The 24,930-nt window shown below is 39.7% G+C and overlaps 1 protein-coding gene across 2 annotated transcripts; it reads right to left on the reverse strand.

Moving 5' to 3' along the window:
• Positions 1-636: 636 nt before the first annotated feature.
• On the reverse strand, positions 637-22,408 carry LOC115610192 (Y+L amino acid transporter 2-like). 2 transcript variants are annotated; one of them, XM_030491299.2, is made up of 10 exons: positions 22,154-22,408; positions 14,341-14,854; positions 13,250-13,375; positions 10,419-10,563; positions 9,461-9,584; positions 8,638-8,741; positions 8,256-8,352; positions 7,046-7,195; positions 4,989-5,172; positions 637-3,211 (listed from the first exon to the last, which is right to left on the reverse strand). In XM_030491299.2, the coding sequence occupies exons 2-10, from the start codon at positions 14,840-14,842 to the stop codon at positions 3,120-3,122; spliced, it is 1,524 nt and encodes a 507-aa protein (XP_030347159.1). In that variant the 5' UTR covers positions 14,843-14,854; positions 22,154-22,408; the 3' UTR covers positions 637-3,119. The 2 variants fall into 2 exon arrangements, with proteins under 2 accessions (XP_030347159.1, XP_030347149.1); XM_030491289.1 differs by lacking the exon at positions 22,154-22,408 and adding an exon at positions 21,927-22,005.
• Between the last annotated feature and the right edge of the window lie 2,522 nt (positions 22,409-24,930).

The following is a 24,930-nucleotide window of genomic DNA, read 5'->3' on the forward strand; positions in this document are numbered from 1 at the left end:
AAAATCAAGACTCCTGTATTTTCTTGATTCCTAAAGAAGAGCTAGTACTAATTCTGAGAGCTGTATTGTGCCAGCTCTTGGCCCTGATAGACCCTTCCACTACCTCTACATGCGGGCTGTTCTCCATGGTCTCTTGTCCTTGCCTCCTGCCAGGCTCCCATTACACATTTCAGGACAGCCTGCACCTCCATGGGCTATGTCTTCCAAAGGCTTCCGGTGTTATCCATACCCCAGTCCCTTCTACCATGGAGATGACAGCTGAAAAACTAGATGTCAAACAGCCTCCTCTAACATTTTGTTATATAATGGCGAGATACTTAGCCTCGATGCCAAAACCGCTTCTGAACAAGTAAAACTGTTTATCATTTGACTGCATAATTGACCACCCACAAATAATGTGAAAAAATGTGTTTACCCAAACAGAAAATGTTTGGGTAAAGAATTGCTCATAACTGCAGTGAGAAAGAGTCCCACCTGGAGTAACTAGAAATTTTTCCTTCACAAATGCTTATTTTGTTGTGTTACAGAGAATAAAAATAAGAGTTAGATTTTGGCAAACCAACTTGCGAGACGTAAGGCAAGGCAAATTGCATTCACAGTACTATTTTTATGCTTTAAAACCACACAAATACAGCATTCGTAGAATGTTTATTTATTTAAACACTTCAGCAGCTATGACTTGCTTTAGATATTTGACAACTTACAGGTATTATTATTTGTAAGGAATGAAAAATTAACAAACACATTACCATTTCTCGTTGCATAGAGAATTTCAATAACACTATTCACATTTATAGCATTGCATCTGACCACTACTTTCCTTCTGTCCAGAAAGAAATAAAACAAAGGCTTTGTGCATCATGCCCAGAAAGTTAAGAGATTCATGCAAAAACAGATTTTGGCAAAAAACAGACAAAGAAAGAAGTTTCTTAGCTCAGAATTCTCTATGGAAATGGTCTTTGTCTGTAGCCCTTATTACACTAATCACTTACGAACTTTGGTTCTGTAAGGAAAAACTTCAGAGGATGGTACAGTGCTGTCTTGGTGTGACACACAGCTCAGCACCTAGCATGACTTTGAACTCTGTGGAGGCAAAGACTGTCATATTTAATTTGGTATTGACTTGCAGGGTTTGTACTCTCTATGTGCCCTGATAGCGTTTGGAACTGTGGCTCTGTCATTAACCGGTGCTTTGTGAGAGATGGGGCAAAAAGGCAGTATTTCTGTACAGTCATAGAGTAGGATTCTATACTGTAACAGGCATGCGGTGTGTGTCTGAAGTACGTGGGGAAACTCATCTGGGCAAACTAAACTACACCCTAGGTATTTTTTCCTCTTTTTGTTTTGTGAGTATGATACTGAAGTGATTTGAGAGCTCAAATCAGTGGCTTCCAAAAAGCAAAACGTGCATCTCTAATATCTTCATGTTTAGCTTCGTTTAGTGCATTTTTATTGTTCATATTTTATATCAAAAGAAAACCCTGCTGAAAGGAAACTACCACAGCACATGACATTGAAATGCACATATAAGGTTTCACAGGAGCCCTGTCACCAAACACTGTGTTGGAGATGCATGAAATTACAATCCTGCAAATGACTTTACAAAGTGGGGAGGGAATGAAGGGAGGTTTAAGTAGCAATAATTACTTATTGAATTGCTCCTTCTCTGGGCAGACATCAATAAAAGACAATAATGCTAGAAGCTACGGGACTTGTGTAAGATTAAATTACATTAACTGGTGTTAATTGAATAGGAATGCAGAAGCTCAAATTAGAAACAATGTACGCTATACTCAAATATAATTACAGAAAGGAAGTACACCTTGCCAACAAGGATAACAAACACTACTACATATCAAAAAACCATATTAGAGCTGGAGCAGCTGGTTTTTATGGTCTAGGTTGCAAGGCTGATTGATAGCTCTTTTTTAAATGACATATCAGGAGACTAAGTATTAGGACTGGTTACACATTCCCGTGTGCCACACTGAAAAACTTAATGTTCAAGAGCTCGATCCTAGTTCCTAACCGCCTTTTTCTTCCATGGCACCCACTGGTGGGTGCGCTTGTCCAGTGCACATGCCTGTGCTGGGTGCTGGGCAACAGGCACTTAGGTGACAGGAAGACCTGGCAGCCAGTGCTGGAGGCTCCCTGCATGCTCAGTAGGAGACCTGCAGGTTACTTTGCCAGCAGGAACTGGTGAGGCCTGAAAGGCCTTGGGCAGGGGCTCAAGGGATTTTGTAAATATCAATAGTTTTTATTTCGCCTTGTGAATTCCTTAAGTTTCACTGCGGAAAAAATCAGTACATTCAGTATCCACACCTTGGATACTTCCAGGCAAGCAATGGACACTATGAAAAGGTAAAATGATTTCCCTGAATATACACTAGATGGAACATGATTCAGTCCCTTACAGTGCTCCATGACAGGTTGTTCTGCTGGAAAGCAAAAGTACTTCAGTTACTGTGGTATAATTTGTTTGTTCAAAATGCCTCTTCTGCAAAAGGGTAATGAAGGGGGTATCATCAAACAAGAATTTCTCACAGAATTTAAATGACTGAAAACTTTGGTTTCCTCCTTTTGGCAAACTATGTATGCCAGGAATTATGCATTAGAATAGTTTAACACTAATACTATGTTGACTTAAAGCATGTCTACCAGTTTGAATTATGAAATTTTTCCATTTTCCAGAATTTAATGATATCTTTCGAAGTACACTTTGGCATCTACTTCCTAACTCAGGTTTTGAATCTTGCAAATATCTAGTCTGTCTTTTGTTAAATGTATCAATTTATTTGTTAGGATTATGATGAGACCTAATACTTTTTCTTATGATTTTGCAATTAATGTAATATCTAGCACTTATCTACTGATGTTTGCTCATACAGTGCTGTATAGTTTCAAAGTGTTACATGATAAGTCACTATTAACAGATTTTTTAAAAAAATCCTGTAAACCAGAGTGGTTTATAAAACAAGCACAAATTAACAGACATCAAACTGATGCATAGTACAGCGGTTAGTGCTTTAGTATAACTGAACACATGGAGAAAACGTCAGAAGATAAAAAATGCTCCAGAAAGGAAATGTCAAGGCACAACTCTCAATGTCAAGGCAGATCTATTTATTTTTAGCTGCTGTAGGTTCCATGTCTATGTCCAAGTCTGACAGAGCACAGTAGAAGAGCATCTGAACATATTTTGTTGTTGTAGCTGTAATAGCAAAAATGTGTGAGACAAAGTTATAATGCATCTGAGACAAATATATGGATTTTGAGGATTTGAAAGCACTACACAGATATTAGGAAAATCTTAAAATACCTTAATCAATTGGATCAAGCACATGTTATAAATAGCTAAAGGCAAAAGCAGCTCAATAATTAAACAGAAAGTCTTGTTTAATCAGACTTTCATCAACATTTCCATTGAATTGTCAGATTGATAGCTGAGTTTGAAACGCATAAAAATGTTAAAGTTTTGTTTCTCAAGACTGCCTGAATTTGAGGAGTGGAAACTACCCATCAGGCCAACAATTCATTATTTCATAATTTACAAAAATGCATGTACTCCACTGATGCAGATATTCCATTCCTTTGACAGGAAGTGAAGCAGTGGTGTCCTGGTATTTCTGCCTTCTAGGGTATCAAACTGCATGCAGTTAGTCCTCACAATCCTACATGGCTTTTATCGAGCCAGATGTTGAAATAGCTCAACACCACAAATATTAGATGACCATATTACATCCACATATTGAACTGTTTTGTACAGGTATGGATGCTTTTGTTTTCAGGACCATGTGATGAAGCAAACAATCTCAGACATGCCATATACAAAAGTGTAACAAATCTTCATAAAGAAAAAGGATTCCAGGAAAAACTATTCTTTCTTTCTTCTGACCAAGCATTCAAAGTTTTGACATACTGAGCAGGACAAGAACATGTTATCCACTAAGTGGACAAGGACTTCGTTGGGTGGTTGCACCAAAGAATTGTGGTTAAAGGCTCAGTGTCCAACTGGAGATGGGTAACAAGTGGTGTCCCTCAGGTGTTGGGACCAATGCTGTTCAACACCTTTGTCAGTGACATGAACAGTGGGATTGGGTGCTCCCTCAGCAAGTTTGCTGATGACAGCAAGCTGTGTGGTGCAGTCAACGTGCTGAAGGGACACGGACAGGTTTGAGAAGTGGGCCCGTGCAAATCCCATGAAGCTCAACAAAGCAAAGTGCAAGGTCCTGCACCTAGGTCGGGGCAATCCCAAGCACAAATACAGGCCGGGAGGAGACTGGATTGAGAGCAGCCCTGAGGAGAAGGACTTGGGGGTGTTCATTGATGAGAAACTGAACATGACCCAGTAATGTATAGTTGCAGCCTGGAAAGCCAACCATGTCCTGGGCTGCATCAAAAGAAATGTGACCAGCAGGTCAAAGGAGGTGATCCTGCCCCTCTACTCTGCTCTCGTGAAACCCTACCTTGAGTACTGTGTGCAGTTCTGGTGTCCTCAGCATAAGAAGGATATGGACTTGCTTGAGTGAGTCCAGAGGAGGGCCATGAAAATGACCAGAGGGCTGGAGCCCCTCTCCTATGAAGACAGGCTGAGAGAGTTGGGCTTGTTCAGCCCGGAAAAGAGAAGGCTCCACGGAGACCTTAGAGCAGCCTTCCAGTACCTAAAGAGGGCCTACAAGAAATCTGGAGAGAGGCTTTTTACAAGGTCATGTAGTGACAAGAAAAGTGGGAATGGCTTTAAACTGAAAGAGGGTAGATTTAGATTTAGATATTATGAAGAAATTCTTTACTGTGAGGGTGCTGAGGCCCTGGCACAGGTTGCCCAGAGAAGCTGTGGCTGCCCCATCCCTGGCAGTGTTCAAGGCCAGGTTGGATGGGGCTTTGAGCTTTGAGTGGAAGGTGTCCAGGCCCATGTCGGGGGGTTTGGAACTAAATGATCTTTAAGGTCCCATCCAACCCAAACCATGCTATGATTCTATGTTGCTTACCAGAGAGCCACTGCAGACATTTAGGTCGTTTTTCAACTGGCAGATAGACTCCTAAATAATATGCAGGAACGCCTGAGAGGGCAATACCAATGCCAATAAGGGAATTGATTGTGTCGCTGTAGAGAGGAACTATGACCAGGAAAAGGGAACATAAACAGTATACTATAGGGAAGAAGAGGCTAAGCTGTGGAGACAAAAAAAAAAAAAAAAAAAAAGAAAATCCAACATTTATTAAAAGATGCAGTAAAAATGTCAGTCTTTGCAGATTAAAGTTAGACATGTCAATAATAAAAATACAGCTATTGACTATATGGCTATTATGTACTGAATTTTTTGACTGCCTAGAGTCAGTATAATTTGCTAGCTTATGCGTATGGTGCTGAGAGCTTCTTACTTGGTATACACCTGAGTATCTGACCATTTTATTGCTTTCAGGCCTGCACAAGCTGAATTCCTTTCCAATTAGTAAGAGATTGATCTTTGAAAGAAGTGCTTTAAAACTGAGCAGTAATGGGTAGTTTTCCCTCTAACTTCAATTGCAAATTTTTAATTGTAATTGTTATTGGGAACTAACTCAAGTAGGCTTTCAATTATCATGTCGATGCTACAGAATTAATGGACTGATTTACAACCTCCTGGGCACTTAACAAATATCGTACTGCAAATAAGGAAAGTTGCAATAACCTCTCTGTGGATTTATTTTGCACTAAAATACTTTTCATTGCCTGTAGTAATGAGCCTTCTCAAGAGCCCAGGAGTTGACATTTGAACACTAGCTGCAACTCCTGAGTGTTTAATGGTATAAATAACTCTTTTTCCTTATAAAAGTTAAAAATGTAAGTAAGTCAATGAAAACCAACTGCTATGCTTCAGAAAAGGAAAAAGTGTGTGTGGAGTTGGGACGTTGACTAAGCTGGCAAATGCTGATAGGAATTAAACAGTCATTGTCTATAATCTGACTGTAATCCTTGCCTTAGTAAAGTCAGTAGCAAAACTGCCAGTAAAGCAAGATTTAATCTTTATCTTCACCATATTTTGGGGGAGAGTTTGGAAATGAAATATGAACATGCTTCAGGAAAATTTGGTCTGTTCTGGAAGACTGGAAACTTGTAGCAGTAGGCACTCAGGATATTTTATGCCTATGAACCATGTGGTTTTTTATAATCAGGATATTCCACTTGAATGGAAAAAAATGTATTGGTAAAAATGATGCCCAAGGTTTGGAAGTGAGAGTGACAAGGAAGAAATGTTTAGATTGCATATTAATTTGGATTTCTCATGATTTTTGCTGCATCACTGCTGCATCAAAATGCAGGTCATGGAGCCAACAGAATGCAGCGAAATGGAAGACAGCATGTGATTTTGTGTGCCTGGGGGAAGCTGTGCGTTTCCCTCCCTGCTTCCTGGACAATCACCATATTAAAACCAGAATCAAGTTTTAGGCACTCTTTCTGTGGTCTCCCTCTCCTAACTGATAGCCAGATGCTCTTCTACAGTCAGTCATAAAAAACTTGCATTTTACTGTCTATGACCACTATGCAGTGGGAGGGAACAATCAAAATATATTTGATTATTCATGCTTTTGAAGTTCTGCATGAGCAGAAATTTGGGTATTTATGGGCTTTGGAGAGATTTTGCCAAATTTGTTCAGTTGTGTAATTTTGATCAAAGTGCTAACTTCTCTATCGCCCACATCAATAGCTCTACTGAGCTCCTCTGTGAGCAATACAAAACGGGGTTGATCCAGGATGGGCTAAGAACCCCAGGCATTTATTTAGTCCTTATTTATTTTGAAACAAAGATAGTTGTAAGGTTGAATGAAAGGAAAAATAAATGGCAAATATCATTTCGACCTCACAGCAAAAGTGCCAGAACAGATATTCTTGTGGAAACTCAAATGGGATTTGCTCCTTTCTCATCTTGTATGTTGAAAGGATTTCTATGGCTGATAACTAATCTGTAACATAACTGGCAATGTTATGGTTGTGATATTATAGAGCACATAAACACATGCACTAACTGGCTTTTAGAGCTTGTTTCCTCTCTTGTTTACTTACTTTGATAGGCCGGGGTCTATGTGGCTGAGTGTATCTCAAATATATTAGTCCTGCAATAGACAGACCCACAAAAAGCCAGTAGTTGAAGCAGTAGTAATTAATGAGGAGGAAAACATCTTCCACAAGGAGATAGATCAAAGTCATTAAGCCCTAGAGATAATAAAAACAAAGACTTTTTAATGTGAAAATAAAAAGGTAGTAAAATTATAAAACGGCCTGTTTCCAACATATTTTTCTGGACATAGGAGATCAGGTCCATGTATGGATGTACTTAAAACTCTGAGAAATCTGCAAATATGCTGTGTGAAACATGCTGCTATCTCTTCCTTAAACACAGCAGTGAGACCACCACATTTGGCTGAAGAGGTGTCAGGTTTGTGAAGTTATGCTTTAGCACCAACAGAAAACCCTCCTAAGAAGGCTGGATGAGGAGCCCCAGACCATGAGATTGTAACTTTTAGTAAATTATGTGGTGTCAAACAAGACTAGTATGATAATTCATAAGCCATATGTAACCCAGGGCAATGGAAGACACAAAATATATGTTCAAATAAACAGCAGTGAAATGCTTCGGAATGATTCCACCTTCTCTGTTTGTGCACATCCTCCCCTTATTTTAATGTTAGATTTATGAATCATTTATTAAAATAATTTGCAGTAATTCTATACCTTATCATTCCTCAGTTTTGTGTCACAGGATTCATTTGTATAGTGACAGCAGGAAAAATGTCAATATGGCTACAGGTATCTGATGGTAGGAATTTAATTTTAAGTATGTTGTCACTCCTGTTGTAACAAGAATTCTAGAAAATCTGCCTATGGCGGGGTCTGAAAGATGTTCTTGCCATATTCTTCTCCAGAGACACTGAAAGCTCGCATAAAGGCTTATACAATTCCTGTGTATACTGTTACATATTTAGCCATTCTCTATTTTCTAAGTAATGCTATTTTACTTACTCCTCACTAATCTTGTTCAAAGAGCATATGAATGTAAATCAAGCCATTCCCTTTCCACTGAAAAAACCCTGCTAGATAAAATACCACCACCACTACCACCCTCAGTGAGTTTTAGAAACTGTGGGCATTTGAGGAAGGTGTCTCCAGTGCAGGAGAAGCCCAGGAGAAACACCAGGAAGAGGCGAGATGTTATACTCCCTGTGTCCGAATGCCCAGCTGCCCTGGCCATGCACAGGGCTCGGCTGTCACTTACATTGAAGAGGAGAGCAGGGACTGGTGTGAAGCACTTTACATGAATCAAGCTCAGACTATCAGGGAGGTGTCCTTCCCTGGCTCCAACATAAAAAAGTCTAAAGAAAAAAACAGAAAACTCAACCGGTATTGCTTTCTGACAAAGGCAGCATTCATTCTTTTATTACTTTGTTGTAAATGTTGTTCTCTTCTCAAGTGGCTTTAGTTTATCAGTTGGTGCTGACCACGAGAAGATATATCAGATCGTAACAATTCTTCCATCATAAATTAACAACTTGACATGGCAAAAATTAACTGTCACTTTTACAATGTGTAGTAAAGAATGAACATTAATAGTAAATGATTCCTCTTCAATTAGTTAAAATAAATCTTATATTTCATACCTAGATGCTGCAATTATTGATGAGTTTAAGCCACTATAGCAAGACATGGCCACCGCTATAGGAATTATCCACTTAGCATAACTAAGGGTTTCACCACCAAACGTCTGTAACAGAAAAAATAATAGTGAGGCCTGTTATATTAGGCATATGGACAATCCTGAGAAACTCTCATGAAAACACACCCTACCAATACGGTGTCATAGTCCATCCTTTCTTATGACACCTGATAACAACTTGTGAAATTAGAATTTGGAAAACCTGATTAACATCAAAATAAAAATGGCAGATACATTAAAAAAAGATTAACCCCCCCAACATTTCTAAGCCCAGATCAAGTTAATGACATAATAGAAAAAAATGTATTGCCTTTAACCTATTCTGACAAATTCTGACTGTAGTAATCCATGAGTTATAACTTTTGTATAAAACATTAGTAAGGTTTTAAAAAGCATTTCATTGCACCTTTTTGTGTTGAAAATATTGCTGTGATCCTGCAGCATGAAACATCACACACTGTACATTAGAATGATAGCAAAACCACCCAGATCTGGCATAGCTCTTTCTCTGTCTGGCCTTAGAGAAAGCATCTTCTACAATGAAGTGCTTTTAGGAGCAGGATTTAGAGTATACAAGAGGTTTTTTACAAGAGCAGATTCATCTTCACATGCATCTTCCACTCTTACATGACAACAAAGTTTAAAACAAAGCAATAGCCTTCAGCATAGAAATATTTCAATTGTTTTGCCAAGAAGTATGCTACCTGAGATTTTTATGCAGTGTCATCCATAGAGTAACTTTTTAAAAATTATTTTATACAACTTACCACAGCCACTGCATCACTTGTGAGGAGAGCCGACATGTCCAACACTACGTAGTATGCTATATTAGTCAACAAATAAATAACAGTAACAATAGGCATTGAAATTGCAATAGAAAGAGGTAGATTCCTGCAAAAGGAAAGTGGTAAAATTATTTCACATTATTTAAATAAAGAATATTTAAGTAGAAGAGTGTTCCCAAATTCAAACATTTGTGAATGGATACCTCCATCACTTTTTGTAATCTATCATTTTGTAATCATGAGGTTACAAAATAATGTGCAGCCATGTGTGGAACAATTCCATAAGCAACATAGTTGGCTGCTTGTGGGCCTGCCAGAAGTTTCAGATTAAAAAATGTACATTTATACCTGTAAATTGTATATAAGGCAATTTAAGAGAGCACTTAAGCAATAAGATTTAAAAGCACACTTCAGGGGCAGAAGATGATATTTCCAGTTCTACCTGTGGACTTTTTTATTCTTTTACTTAACCTTTCATTTTTAGCAACATTAAACATTTTACCCATAAACAGTAATGATAGAACAGTCATAAAACCGACACAGTCTTACTCTATTGGTGGTAAAACCAGTCTTGGAAAAATAAAACAATTGTTCTGTCTGACTGAAAAGGAGTAGGGAATTTCACTGGCCTGGATGATCCATGATTTTCTCTGCTTTCCAAAGGAATTTGTTCTCCTCTTTAAAAATTGCCATCTGAAGTATAGGGTGTAAAATATATATATGCAGACAAGTGATTTATTAGTGTGATACAATTGGCAAGTGAGGACAATAATCAGAAAGAGTTCTCATACTTACTCCTTCTTTTCAAAAGGAGAAGGTTTTTACAGGGAAAATAGTTTGAGAAATTTCCAGTCAGAAACAAATACAAAGCAGCTTGTCCTGCCATCTCACCTGTCTTACCAGCACACTTCAGCAATACAAAGGAAAAGCACGCTTTTACCTCTCAGGATTCTGCATTTCCTCGGTGACGTAGTTGAGTGTGTCCCATCCTGAGTAGGAGAAGAGGGCAGAGTAGAGAGCCAAAGCAATCATCCCTGGGTGTGTTGCAGAGCCCTCGAATGGAGCTTTCAGGTTTTCTGTTTCTCCTGTACAAATGACAGGTACCTCTTAGATTTCAAGGCTTATGATATAGACAGACACTACACTAAAAGTCTCAGCTAACCAAAAGGAAATAAAAGCCCACTGCATCCAGGCTTCATTACTATTTCTAAAAGGGCACAGCTTGTATTTTCACTTGACACATAGCAAAGCTTCAGTCAGATGTTCAGACAGCTGTTCTTGTACAGGAAGACAGCAGAAGACATTTTCCCGTATTTTGTTATTTGGATAATTCTACCAGAACTTACAGAGTCCTCATCTCCTGGCATCACTGTCTAGCCTACAGGAGGGAGCCATACTGAAGTGATGCTATGCCTGTCAGCCAGGCAGAGGCACTTTGGGAAACCCAGTTTCAATTCCTGAATCTGTCTTATAGTTCTTCCTCATATCTGTGCTTTTGTTTTTACCAGATGAATTAGTGGCCACTGGAGGGGAACTCCTGGAGGCATGGTTCTCAGTGGCATGCTCTGTCCCACAAAGGTGCTCCTAAAAATTAAGGGAGGAGACTTGCTTTCCTTTCAAAATTCTCCTCTAGTTTAGCTCAACTGGTTGAGATGAAAACCTGCTGCAAAATAGACAAAATGTTAATGAATCTGTGTGAGACTTCACTGTGGTTCTGGAAAGGAGAAGAAAGGCTTTACTGAGTTTGCAGAAGGAAAGTCAACTATCTAATGTAACTGAAAGTGGGTTAAATATTAAGGAAGACAGAAACATGCTTAAACCTCTATTAGGAAGAAAGTGAGGTCTTTGTTGTAAAATGAAACAATTTCACTCTCTGGTTAAACCAAGGAGGTTATAGATACCACAAAAGCAATTCAGTCTTTGAAAAGCAGTAACTACAAGGAGACTGTTCAAACTGAGGAAGGTGAAGCTATGAGATGTACACACACTTTGGGGGAGAAAATAGTTGGAAGGAAAAAAAGAGAAAAATCCAAAAGGACAAAGAAAACTGTTTTTTTTTTTTTTTCACTACAGACAGTTCATATTCAAGATCACCTACATTCACAGTGTTTTAAAACAAGAGGTGTAACTGAGCACAGCAGAAGGAATATGTCACGGCTAAAATGTCGTAACTGTTCTTTTGATTAAAAAAGCTGCTGAGTTTAAGAGTGCATTGACCTGATCACAGCTACCTCCAGAAGTCTACATCATTCCTCCTCCCAGCCCTTTCTGCATTTAAATGCTCTGTTCTGCTTAAACAAAGTAGAGACAAGACTTTACTACCAGTAAAAGCCCTCAGTATTTTGTGTTCCTCACAATAATGTTTCCTCTCTGCCTCTACCCTCCCTGACCCCATGGAGCAATGCAAGGAACTGGTGTGGGCTGTATGGATGCAGATCCAGAGGGAATGGCCCCTGGGCCAAACTGCGTCACGGTGGCTGCACGCCAGCAAGCAGGCTGGCAGTTTTGAAGGACACGATTTGAAAGCATAGGTAAATTTGTGACTGTGGGGACAGGACATCATGGATTCACACCTTTGTAAAACTGCAGCAGCTTTATGAGGGAAACTACTCCTTCATGGAACTGGGGCTCTTGAGCAGTGCTTTTCCTCTGCATCTTCATGCCCTTAGGACTGAGTTCATTTGTTTGGGTTTCTTTAGACTTGAACAAACTGGTGACAACTGACATGCACAGACAATGGCTAAACTACAAAGCTCTCTTAAAGCCTGGAGTAGCTTTAAACCATAACAGCTGATGCAACTGCAGCCAAGGAAAGGAGAAAGATAGCAAACATGGAAAAGCAAGCATGCTCGTTAGGTTTTATAAGCTAGTTTCAGCAGGAGAAAAAGACAATTCCTGAAGTGAAGAGGGGAAACCATCTTTATTTCAACTGAATAAAGATACAATACCTATTCAGGAATTTCATGGGAAAGGAAAATGAAAAAAACCTTAGTAGCTGAGTACAAGAGCTAGAGTTGGAAGAAACTTCACTGTACCAGAGGCCCAAATCAATAAAATCAAATCCACTGTCATATGCAAAGATCAGAGGTAGCGCAGGAATAAACTAGTCTCCAGCTTTTCAGCGTATTCAGCTCAGCGCAGTTATTGCTGATGTGAGGTGGCTCATCTGTCCTGTGATGTCTTACAATACCACAGTGATTTATAGGACTGCTCTATCACAATCTTCTCCCTTGTTTCTAGGAAGAAGCACACCCTCTTGCCAGTGAAGGAAAGCACATGTGCCACCCTCCCCTGTCCTCTCCCCTTGCAGGCTGCTGTGGTGGCTCTCTGCCATGGGCGCTCCAGGGACTGTGGTGTGAGGAGCAATGCAAAGGATGTGTCCAGCAGTTTCTGCTGTGCTTTCCTATCATAGGACAAGTAGCAACACTAGCCTTTAATAAGCACAAGTCAGAGGCTCTGAGGCTGACTTTAAACGAGTTAGCACTAAACTGATGTTAATTCAGCTGCTATTTGCTATTCAGCTTGAGCAATGCAGAACTTGGCGTGTGGTCTTCCATCCACGCTAAGGATAGAATAAAAATTAACCTCCCATTGCTTAACAAGCCATAACATTTCTCTAATCTTCCTATGAGAGACAGTTGGGGTTTTTTTTCCAGAAAAACCCCAACACTTCATTACGTAAGTGTAAAGGAGTCTGATCTTCCTGCACTAATTTTGAAATTCGTATACAGTTCATGTTTAAGAATTTAAGTAAATTATAATGACTCTTACCTTTACCAATTTTGTAAAGGCCAACAGATATCACCAAGATAAGGGCCATAATTTTTGCATACGTGAAAACATCTTGTACACGGGTTCCCCACTTCACATTTACACAATTAATAAATGTTAAGGAACCTGCAGAGAAAAAGAATATGCATGAGAGGAGCATATGCACCTGCTTTTGAAAAGGGTAAGAAGGTAAGGACCCTGGGAGCAAACCAACCTGTCAGACTTGCCTCTGTGCCTGGGAAGCTCATGGAACAGATCCTCATAGAAGCTACACTAAGGCACATAGAGGATGGGGAGGTGATTTGAGACAGCCAGTGTGGCTGATGAAAGGACGGACATGAGCCAGCAATGTGCACTCATAGCCTAGAAAGCTAACGTACCCTGGAAGTGTGACCAGCAGGTCAAGGGAGGTGATTCTGCCCCCCCGCTCTCGTGAGACCCCACCTGGAGTACTGCCTCCACTGAAAATTACTTACCCTTTTGGAAGTTTTTGCTGTGTTGTACAATTTAAACCGTTTTTAAGCACAGCCTCAGAGGAACTCATACCCTAGCTTGACAAATCCATGTTTACAAGGAAAATACTTTGAGTGCAGTCCGTCTACTAGGGGGCATATTTGTAATGCTTATCCCTGTGTTTATCTAAAACATATAGTCACGACGAAGTCAACTTTGTGGAGTGTCTGATTAAACTACACAATTTCTCTAGAGACAACACTCATATTAGGCAGAGTATTTTTAATTCTGTATGAATTTTATGATTTTTTTGTTCATTTTTTGTGATTTGCAAGAAATAGGGGAGAGAGACCATGGACCAAATGTGGGCTGCCAGTTAGGCCAATGATCCAGAGAGATATATGTATTTTTAATCAGCAGTCATAGTTTTCCACAGCCAAACTGTTGTAATTCTCCTCTCTCCTCTAGTAATCACAGCCCCAAACACAATCTGTCTGAATAAAAGATTATTAATTCCTAGGAATGTGTTTTAGAGGGGCAATAATTATTTTCACAGAAGGTAAAGGAAAAGAAATTCAGAAAAATCTGAGTACCTACAATTATAGTTCTTAACTTCTAGGAATCATAACTTTACTTACATATACACGCAGCTGCAATCAACCTGACTGCATCATACGGTGGCTCACAATGAGGAAAAATTGGCTGAACAATATAGTTGGCAAATGTGATTGCTATCACTGCCTGAGTTGTTGGTTCAATAATTAGCAAGGAAGACCATAGTCTGATGAAGGCCACAAAGGCACCAAATGCTTCCAGAATATAGGCATAGCTGGCTCCAGATTTAATGATGGATGTTCCCAATTCAGCATAACACAAAGCTCCGAACAGTGAAAATATCCCACCAAGTGCCCAGATGACTAGAGAGAGTCCATAGGAAGCACTGTACATTAAAACACCCCTGGGTGATACAAATATCCCAGAGCCAATCATGTTCCCTACAATTAAAGAAACTCCATTTAGTAATGTGATTTCTTTTTTCATCTGCATTTTTTCACTTGTCTCTTCCATACTGTCCCTTTCAGCTCTTCCATGCTTAGTTTTGGATTTCTTATTGCACCATATTTGCCAGGGGGCTGGCATCCTCAACTATCACCTGAAAACAAGAGAACAGAACATCTTTTGTAATGCACACGCATAAGATAATTAGCCTGCAAGGCATAAACAGTACAAAGAACAATTGTTTTGCCTGCTTTAATTTTGCAGTGCAGGAACCACATACTAGTGAATTTTCTTAGCTTTGATTGTTCTGTACCTTTTGAAAGGATAAATGTGAGGCCATTGTCCTTGGTTATAGATCCTGAAGCTTTCATGAGCTCTCAGTTCACTTTCATTGTTTACCTTGAATTGTAATTCTATGTTATGTTACTGAAGTTTTATCTTAGGGAATAAGGAGACACTGTACTTCTGGAAGCATGTTCTAATACAGCTAGAGTGTTCCGACATGCCTACCTCTCCCTAAATTTTTCTCTCATCCCGGGAAGAACTTTATTTCATTATTATGTTTCATCAAACCACACCCATCTGAAAATTATCTGCTGAGGAACACAAGAGAAAAGAGAGAAAAAGATCCTGAAGAGCTCCCGCCTCAGGAGGTTAGTGTTAATATGAGGATAAAATGATGAAAACCATCCATGGGTCCTGAAGAAGCTGGCGAATGAAGTTGCTAAGCCACTGTCCATCATATTTGAAAAGTCATGGCAGTCAAGTGAGGTTCCTGACATCAAGCTGTGTGGTTCGGTTGATACACTGCCCTCCAGTATCTGAAGGGAGCCTACAATAATGCCAGAGAGGGACTCTTCATCAGGGACTGTAGCGATAGGACAAGAGGCAATGGGTTTAATCTTAAACAGGGGAAGTTCAGGTTAAATATAAGGAAGAAGTTCTTTACTGTGAGGATGGTGAGGCACTGGAACAGGTTGCCCAAAGAAGCTCCACCCCTGGCAGTGTTCAAGGCCAGTTTAGACACAGCTTTGGCCAACCTGGTCTAGTGCGAGGCATCCCTGCCCATGGCAGGGGGGTTGGAACTAGATCTTAAGGTCCTTTCCAACCCTAACCATTCTATGATTCTGTAAAGAAAAGAGCTTTAGCTGTTCATACAGACAAGATTGCCGCTGCAGTGAATAATGCATGTTAATTATTAATCTCACTTGACCTCTGGGTAGAAGCCCCTAGCATGCATGGGGATTAAGTTTTGAACACCCTGTCCCTGGAACACTTTTCTGTGTGGGAGTCCAGCAAACACGACTGTAAAAGCCTCCCACTCTGGTGCTTGGATGGCAGGATGCAAGTATGCTGGGAACTGGGAAAAACAATGTAACTGCCTAGCTGCATTGATAAATCAGCCTTGTGCACACATCACACCCCTCTGGGGCTGAGGTCCTCAGGAATGGGGAAGGGAAACGTGACTGTTGGGGCTGCAGTGACTGTCTCAGTTCTTGGGTCCTGCTGACTCATAATGGTGCTTACTTAGAACAATGAATTTTTCTGGTGTCTGTCTCAAAAGAAATTTATTTCTCCTTCCCTTCCTCCCCTCCACATACACTCCAAAACACTTCCAAAAAAACTTCCTCAAAATCCTATGAGCTAAAGCCAAGTTCTCTGAGTAGATCACAGCTCCTTCACACCACACAGGCCAAAAACATTTGGTCACAAATTTATGTTGTTAAAACGTGTGCCAATGGTGAGTTTAAAACGAACAACCTGCCCTCCCCAAACTGTCCGAAAGGTTTGCTTTCCTTTACATAGCACGTTTGGTTTAGCAGCCCTGAATAATTTATAATTACATGTGTTCTTTTCCAGCTTTTTTTGCTGCAACTCAGTTTCCTAGTTGACCAAATAACTAAGGAAGCGGGATGAGGATTAAAGATTAAAAGATGTCAAACTATCTTTAAAGATTAAATGCTTTTCTCATCCCAATGGCACTTTCTCTAACCACAGGAACACTGTGGGAACATGGGAGTAAAGTTAAATATTAATTTGCCATAGGTGTTCAAGTGTGATTACTGAGTCTTCCATCTTTTGCTGATGGATGTCACACACGGGTGACTCGTCTTACTTCTCACTTTGTCCCTCTAGGAAAAAATATGTCACCTTGGTCTGGAAGAGAGGAATTATAAGAGCTAATACTTCCAGAACCTCCTGGCCCTGTTTCTGCTTTTCATGGCTATGTGAAATGTTGGCAGAAACACCCTCTGGTGATCCAGGTGTCCAGATTGCCCATCAGGACAGCAGCATGCTGGAAACGTAGGTAGAATTCTATATTAATACTACTTGGGCAGCAGGGCTAGTTTAAAATTACCTCATGCTTTTTGTGCCTGATCTGGGATATTTTAAATTTTTTTTTTTTTTTTTTTTTTTAATGTGGTTATTCAGAGCTCTGGCTCTGAGCCAAAATGCACGAATATTTAGGTGGTTACTGCTCAAAGGGAGTGAGAATTCAAAATGCAACAGTTCCAGAGGTGATGCGAATGTGGAGCTATGCCAGTAGTGATCAAAACCAATGGCTACCATTTTTCCCCAGATGAAGGCTCACTGATAAATGAGATAAATATATTTTCCTGTAAAGTAGGATATGTAAAATACGTAATGCAATTGACAGGTTGTCACTCATAGAGGTAACTTGCATACGTGATATCAAATCTGAACTTTGATGTCTAGTATGGATAGCCTGGTAGCTAAAGGGAATTTGAGCATTTAAAGTGGCAATGCTACTTAGGACTAGTAGAACTTTTACAATCTGTAGCTTTCATGAGAGTACGAAGGTAAAGTTCAAATTATTTTTTAAAGTAACACAATGTTTTGCATACTTTTTTTATTCTCTATTTCAGATCTCTCAAAATGTGTAACCAGAGCTGTGTAGGGAAATATTTTTCACAAATAGGTGACTGTGGATGAGACCATTTAAAAAGAAAAACAATTAGAAGAAAAAACAGTTAAAACTTCTGTACTTTGAGAGATGTCGCATTAGCAAAACTTTTAACCAGACCCTGAATTAAGTCCATGAATAGGTACAGCTGGAGAATGAAAGGATAAGAACCAAGATGTGTAACTTCACTGTAGTTACGTTAGCCCAATTTATATCTGCTGAAAATCTGCAAGAAAGTAGCTTCTGCCTGTCCCTTTGCTGCACACCTCCCCCCCCCACCAAGCCAATAGCAATATTCCCATTAGCTTTGACAGTGCACTGATTTTGTTCAGTGGGGTCGCAATGTTGAAGTGTTATTAATTTCCTTATTCAGGACTATGTCTTCCTTAAATAAATAAGGTTTGACTGAGGCACGACTCATGCTAGTTCTCAGCAAAGTTTTCATGCAATGGTCAGAGGGCTGGAGCACCTCTCCTATGAAGACAGGCTGAGGGATTTGGGCTTGTTCAGCCTGGAGAAGAGAAGGCTCCAGGGAAACCTTATAGCAGCTTCCAGTACCTAAAGTTGGCCTACCCAAAGAGTGCTAGAGAGAGGCTTTTTACAAGGACATGTAGTGACAGGACAAGGGGGAATGGCTTTAAATTGAAAGAGGTGAGATTTAGATTGGATATTAGGAAGGAATTCTTTACTATGCCGGTGGTGAGGCACCACAACACATTGCCCAAAGAACCTGCAGCTATCCCTGGCAGTGTTTAAGACCAGGTTGGATGGGGCTTTGAGCAACCTGGTTAAGTGGAAGGTGTCCCTGCCCATGGCAGGGGGGTTGGAACTAGATGATCTTTAAAAGTCCCTTCCAACCCAACCCATTCTATGATTCTATGGTTAAACAGTCTCCTGTACAGATCTTCCTGTATGATAGAAAAAGGAGAAGAATTTTTTTGTGTAATGTGTAAGAAATTTACTGCTGTTACAATCCAGGCAGTGATGAAAACAATTTGAAGATATGCCCAATGTCTGTCACTACAGTCTAACCCTTTCCCTCATTTTGCTATTTCGGTTCTACGAACCCACAGTCCTGCCCTACTGTCATCACTGTCACTTCATCCTCATACTACCACCTCCCTTTTCTGGGACCATCACTGCTGCTTCTGCCTTGAACTCATTTGCCAAAAAACTTAAGCTAAGAAGCCTAGCTGTTCAAGCATGACTTTGTTTCTGTCACTTGCGCATCTCTGTAGGTCATATTTTGAGGGTGCACATAATCTAAATGAGAGCCAGTATGAGCTAAGGTCTGGGAAGGCTTATGTGCTGGAGACAACCATCAGACTGTAACAAATTGACTTCTTACAGGGGGGTGGCCATTTTCAGTTAGAAAATCCTGTATTAAGATAGTTAACAAATCCCTACAGTGAATCCTCTATGTGAGAGGAATGCAGAATGGCTTCCTGAGAACGGAAAAACTTATTTTATGCAGTAATAAAAAACCAGGGGCTCTTTGCATTCTGGCATTCTGCTTTAGCATGTTTACATACTTAGATGCTAATCCAAATGCAGTAATAAAAAATTATGGCATCAAAAATATTAAATACAGGTATTTTTGTAGCTCTTGTGTTTGAAGTCTGAAGACCATGACATAAAAGCTTCCTGACATGAAGGAAAGTCCCTGCTCTGTTGGTCCCCATGGACTGAGACAAGCAGAAAGAGCTACTGCTCTGGAAATCAGAGATTCAGATAGGCATCAACATGCCGATGTGCCTCAGAGGCTGCAGCAGACTAAATGAAACAGCTGCAAACACTTGCCTGTGCCTTGTGTCAGCCAGTGCTCTCTACTACAGAACTTCAGAGCCCTGTTTTCATTCAGGTCCTGCTCTTCCTTAGGGGTTCCCACAGCTAATGCAGGAAAGTGTTTGTCTTTGAGAAAAACCAGAATGCCTTGAGAGTACAGACAGCTGTAATGGCCCTAAATCCTTTGCAGTCTTATATTTACCTCCTAGCTGTATGCACAAAGAGCATTAGAAAGGAACTTGTAGACTGACACCTGAAAAGTTAAAGAAAACGATAACGCCATGCACAGGTAATTCTCAATAGCTAATTTTTTAGTCAAGCTACTGCCAGAAATCATACACAAAAGTGAAAGAAGAAGGGACAGATTGATAGTAGTTGAAAACCAGAGCTGAAATCAAAAACAGTTCTTCCACAAATTAGTACCGGCCTGGTTTGTCAGGGCAGAATTGCTTAGACACTTTCCATCCTTCAGGGACTTACAGCCTCATGAGTGATTGCCTCCTTCTTTAGGAGGTAATTAACCTTTGCCAAATGTTTATGCAAGGCTTGGTCAGGAGTTATGGAAGTGTGACATCTTATGAGCTGCTCTACAGACTTCCAGAGGGACCGAGCTGCCTCTATTTGTTAGGACATTTCAGAATTCTCAGCTTTTAATTCAAGAAAACTGATAAATAAATCAGAGGATCTCTCTTAGACACCAAATACTGTTCCATTCAGCAAATTCCTTTCTAAACTGAGGGCATTTAAAAAGTTGTCTCCTATCAAAGATGCTGGAACATGCTGGACTCGAAACGTACTCCCTAATATTATTTCAGATAATTTCATGGCCTTTTCTTTAGGTGATTGTTGTCTACTGCCACGTAATGTCTAATAATGAAAGTCTGCTATGCCATCAAGGAACACAGCAAAGTCAAACCAGGCAATAAAACTGATGAAACCCCAATATTTTCTTGTTTCAGTTAGAAAATTAATGACAATAAGGATGACATTTAAAACCAAAATCTAGCGTATTTTAATTATGTTTATATTAGAAATCAATATATGTGTAGAAAGCTATTTTAAAAGTCATGAGCAATCTCTTATTTTCTCCATGTACACTCTGGGTAATTTTCTCCCACATGTAACAGATTAACTAAAAATAATACCTCCCCCAACCATAGACATTTATATTAATAGCTATTGGAACATGAAATCAGATGAGATGTCAATTTTCAACTTGATCAAAAATGTGTAGATGAAACTTCAAGACATGCTGAGCATGAGCATCAACAGGTCTTAAAGTGGCAGATTATACTGCTGAACATTTTCCAGTGACAAGGGAGATAAAGCAAACAAATGAAATTATACATTACGAAGGAACAGCATAAAATAAAATGCTGTTAGCAATAACAATAATAAAAACAACAACAAAAAATCCACTTTGATCTTCCCTGAAGAAAACATATCCCACTCAATAGGAAACAAGCATATTTCCTTTTGGTTTTCGAATTTTATGTTTATAATAATTCAGTGAATTAATGCTTCACATGCTCCAATTGCATTACTGTGGTCAGAAGATGGATTTCCCCTAGGAGAAACAAGGGATATTTGAGAGAAAAGCTCCTGTAGTCCAAATATAAGTAAAGGTATTAAAAAGAGAAGGTAGCAGCTTACCAGAGGGTGGGTGATACGCTTGCTTCCTTTAGCAGGAAGGCTACTGTAATTGAATAGTGACTCTCTAGCTGCTGCTCTAAATAAGTACACATTTGTTTCACCAGGATGGATGGGTTAACACTAATATGAATAGCCTCTTCTCTCACTCTCAGTTTAGCCTTGCCTTTAGCTGCTGTTTTTATTGCAGTAGCATGAATACTAAAATCAATGAGAGCTTTCAAGAAAGAAGATCCCAGACTCTCCTGGAATGTGGTTTCTCCAAACAACCCCAATTGAGGTCATTAGCAAGCACAAGCATCAGCTTAAATATCAGCTGCTCTCTTTTCCTTAGAAAGTTATGGTTGAAATAAGACAAAAGGAATTTTGGGGAAAAAAATATCCTTCATCCATGCATCACTGAAACCTAGAACAACATTTTCCCAGATGTTAATGTGAAACAAATGCAGTCTAATTCCTTCTTGTTAATTTAGAAAGCCACAATGGGACTTTTTACTAACACTGTACACAAAGACGACATTTATTCTCCTGGTGCAACTTGACAAAACAGAAAGATTTTCAGAGTGGGGAGACTAGTAAAGAGTGGTAGTTAACTGAAAATCATAGGTATTATTTCATTTCAAACAACCCAATATTTTTGTTTACTTTAAAAAAAAAAAATCTTTTAAATTGAATCTACTTATTGTTAAATATTTATCAACTCAGTTATTTTTCTGAACTGGAGAATTATATATCTGTGGCTTTTCTAATAATTTATGACATGATAATACACAAAACAGGCTGATCTGGTGTTAAGATCTTATTTTAATTAAATAAACTTTAAAGTAATATCTATGATAAAAAATAAGCAGAGAAAGAAATTACTTACCCAGCGTAATCAGCTTTGTCTTCTGAAACAATGCGTTGTCCTTACTATGAAGTACTTTTGGAAAGCCAGTATGGTATACAGCACAATATCTTCCAAAACAACTAAACATCCAGAAAATAAAGCCTTCTGGGCAGAGCAAAAAGTTAATGAATTCAAGAGCACTAACCTGGGATTTTTATTTTCCATTAATAACAAGGCTAAATAGTAAGGCAAAAATCTGTACTTACGTGTCAAAGAGCATCTGGAAGGAGCTGTTCCAGCAGGTCAAGAGTCTTAAGTCACGGGACTGAGTAGAGGCACTAGATACTAGATAACAGGACTTCATCAGAATGGGCTACTGATCCATGCAGAAAAGTGAAATAATTGAATTCAAGCAGAGATACCCCTCCAGCCAGTCTCAGTAATCCAACTTGAAAACAAGCAGGAAAGTTGCATCATATTGCACGTTCCATACTGTAACCCTCAGTGACCCAAAGGAATAATAGAAACAACCCAAGTCGTTCTACTGAAAGTCAATGCTCCTCCTATTTCTTCCTTTTAAAGTAACATCTTGTAAAAACATGCTGTCACAGAATGAGACAGGTCTACAGTTAATGTTTACACAGAAATGGCTGTCCTTTTTAAAAACCGTATTCAAAGCAGGTATGACAAGTATTTTGAATAAATAGCTTCCAAGTTGCTTTAGTTTTATCTGTGAAGGATGGTTATTCCTGAGAGCTCTTTGAGTCTGCCTGAAAAGATTGCACAATTCCAGCTGCCTGCAAGTCTGTGGTTACGTACATTATAATATACCAAGAGACATTTTGGCAACAGAATTGTTTTGCAGGGATGTTGGTCTCTGCTGAAAGAACAGAGAGGCTGAGAATCACGTTCCTTAATCATGACTTCTGTCATTTTAAAATCTTTTTCTTTGGTCAGGGCAGTGTTAAGAAACTATATTCTAAAAACTGGGATGCGTATTTTCAAGGAACTATAACTACTTTCACTCTGAAATTCAAACTTGAATTTGTGATGTTTCTAATTTGGGGCATGAACCTGGCTTTTTGATGGCGTGCTATGCCGTGCTGACTGTCCTTAGAAATTTGCCCCCTCTTAGAGCTTAAGTGCACCTTTATATATTTCATATATACCCCCCAGCCTCAGCCCTTTCTTTTAATTCTGTAAAAGGCTGCATGCTGGAACAAGAAACAAATGTTTTCTTCATTAATACTACTTTGGTCTGACCCCGATGGTTATGTCCTGCTTGACATTTCTCACAGATTTACAGTAACAGCACATAACTCAGCACTGAGCAATCATAAAGCAAGCAGTCTGCATGAAAACTATTTCTTTCTTGAAAGTTTCTTCTGCAAATAGAAAATCTAGTTCCTTTGCAAAGGAAGATTACACCTATCTTGCATTTTACATATGTAAGATGGATAACATAAAGAAGTGAATATGACTTCCTTTATAACATATGTTTCTCATTCATTTTTACAGTCTTGCAGAACTCGGCTAGCACTTCTGCAGTGAGGATTCTCCTGTGCCAGGTTACTGCTCATAGCAACTCTTCTGTGTGTTACAGCTACACAAACAGGCATTTGCTTATGGAATAGCAAAGTGAGGTATGCTTGCCTGAATAAGTGTGTGACATTTTCTGGTTTATTGCTTATACTTTCATTACTGCTCAGGAAAGTTTTTCATACTCTGCACTGGAAACGAGAGTGCTTCAATTATTTCCAGAGCTCTCTTCATTCATACCATTGTCCATATGTAGCAAACAGTTCAGCTGCACCTCTGCCAAGTCCTCCACTCCTTCGTGTTCCTTACCACTGCTGCCTGCATCTTACTGCTCAGCCAGCACAGCGTCCTACAGTCCTCGTCTACAACAGATGCACTTACAATTAACCCCAAGTGCACAAAATACTGTTTGTGTTGGAAGGTGTGTGTGGGAAACCAACCAGCTTTTCAAAGATAAGTCTTCCTGAGTGCTTGCAACCCTTTCTCTCACAGGCCAGGGTCCCACCTGCCACATCCACAGAACTGGCATGACTTCAGCAGATGTGCCAGACTTGGGCTTCCTGTTGGAGAAGTTGTGCATGAACTGCATGACTGTGCCTGGCTGGCCCCGCTGACCCTGGACTTGCTGCCACAGTCAAAACCAGTGCTGAGTGTTCCAGTTACACAGAAACTCTGTTCTTCTTTCATAGTACATAGGAGTTAAACAACAGAAGCAGCATTAGACTTTGACATGTTGGCTCATATGTCTGTCAGCTCCACACACCCTTCACACACCCTGCGTGGATCAGGCACACAGCCGCCGCCTCCCTCTCCCCACGGCTACCCCAAACCTTTCTCCTTACCTCTTCTTCTGTGCACCTCAAGTCCTGAGTGCAGCTGCCTCCTCCTCTATTTCACTCTTGAAGAAATCTCTGTGTGCCTAACATGTTGGAGAAGCCTCGCAGAAGGAGGCTCAGGGTCCAAGGAAAGAACAGGGAGATAGGACTGAGTTCTTCTATTGAGTGGCCTCAGGGTTTCCTTGGAGGACTGGACTTTGGCTAGAAATACTTTGCCTGTGCTGTGTTCTGACAAATTAAAACCAGATTTTTTTTTTTTTTTACTAGTTTTGAAGCCACCTAGGTAAAAGTCACTAAAGGTTTCTGAAACGAGCTGAAATAAATAGCACGTACCTTTTCCTCTCAGGTGGCCCCATTTGTGCATCAACATGTTAACATTATCTTTCAGACAAAAACGGATGGCAGAGATGTTGTCCAGAGAAGGTTAGGCAGGTTAGGCAGGAGAGACCCATTCACATCACTTCCAGCCTGGCAGGGCAGTGCATGCTTGATCTTTGTACAGACCCAAAATACTGCTCATCATGTAAATACTAAAAATAAAATTGAATGAGAAGTTTGATCCAGCAACATGAGATGAGAAGTATTTACAAAAGATAAGGGAGGCTTTAACTAAGAAAATGTAAAAGAGGTATTAACTAAGGGTGCTCTTGTATAAGCCGTATGT

Source organism: Strigops habroptila, chromosome 1, assembly GCF_004027225.2.
Source record: "Strigops habroptila isolate Jane chromosome 1, bStrHab1.2.pri, whole genome shotgun sequence".
NCBI classification, from domain to species: domain Eukaryota; kingdom Metazoa; phylum Chordata; class Aves; order Psittaciformes; family Psittacidae; genus Strigops; species Strigops habroptila.

Bases quoted from the DNA above. Each gene is read 5' to 3' on its own strand.
- LOC115610192 (XM_030491299.2), bottom strand. From the start codon at position 14,842: ATGCCAGCCCCCTGGCAAATATGGTGCAATAAGAAATCCAAAACTAAG. The intron at 13,376-14,340 runs GTAAGTAAAGTT...TTTTCTCTGCAG, and splicing joins GATTGCAGCTGCGTGTATAT to GTTCCTTAACATTTATTAAT. The intron at 7,196-8,255 runs GTAAGTGACAGC...TATTATCTCTAG, and splicing joins TCCCTGCTCTCCTCTTCAAT to GGCTTAATGACTTTGATCTA.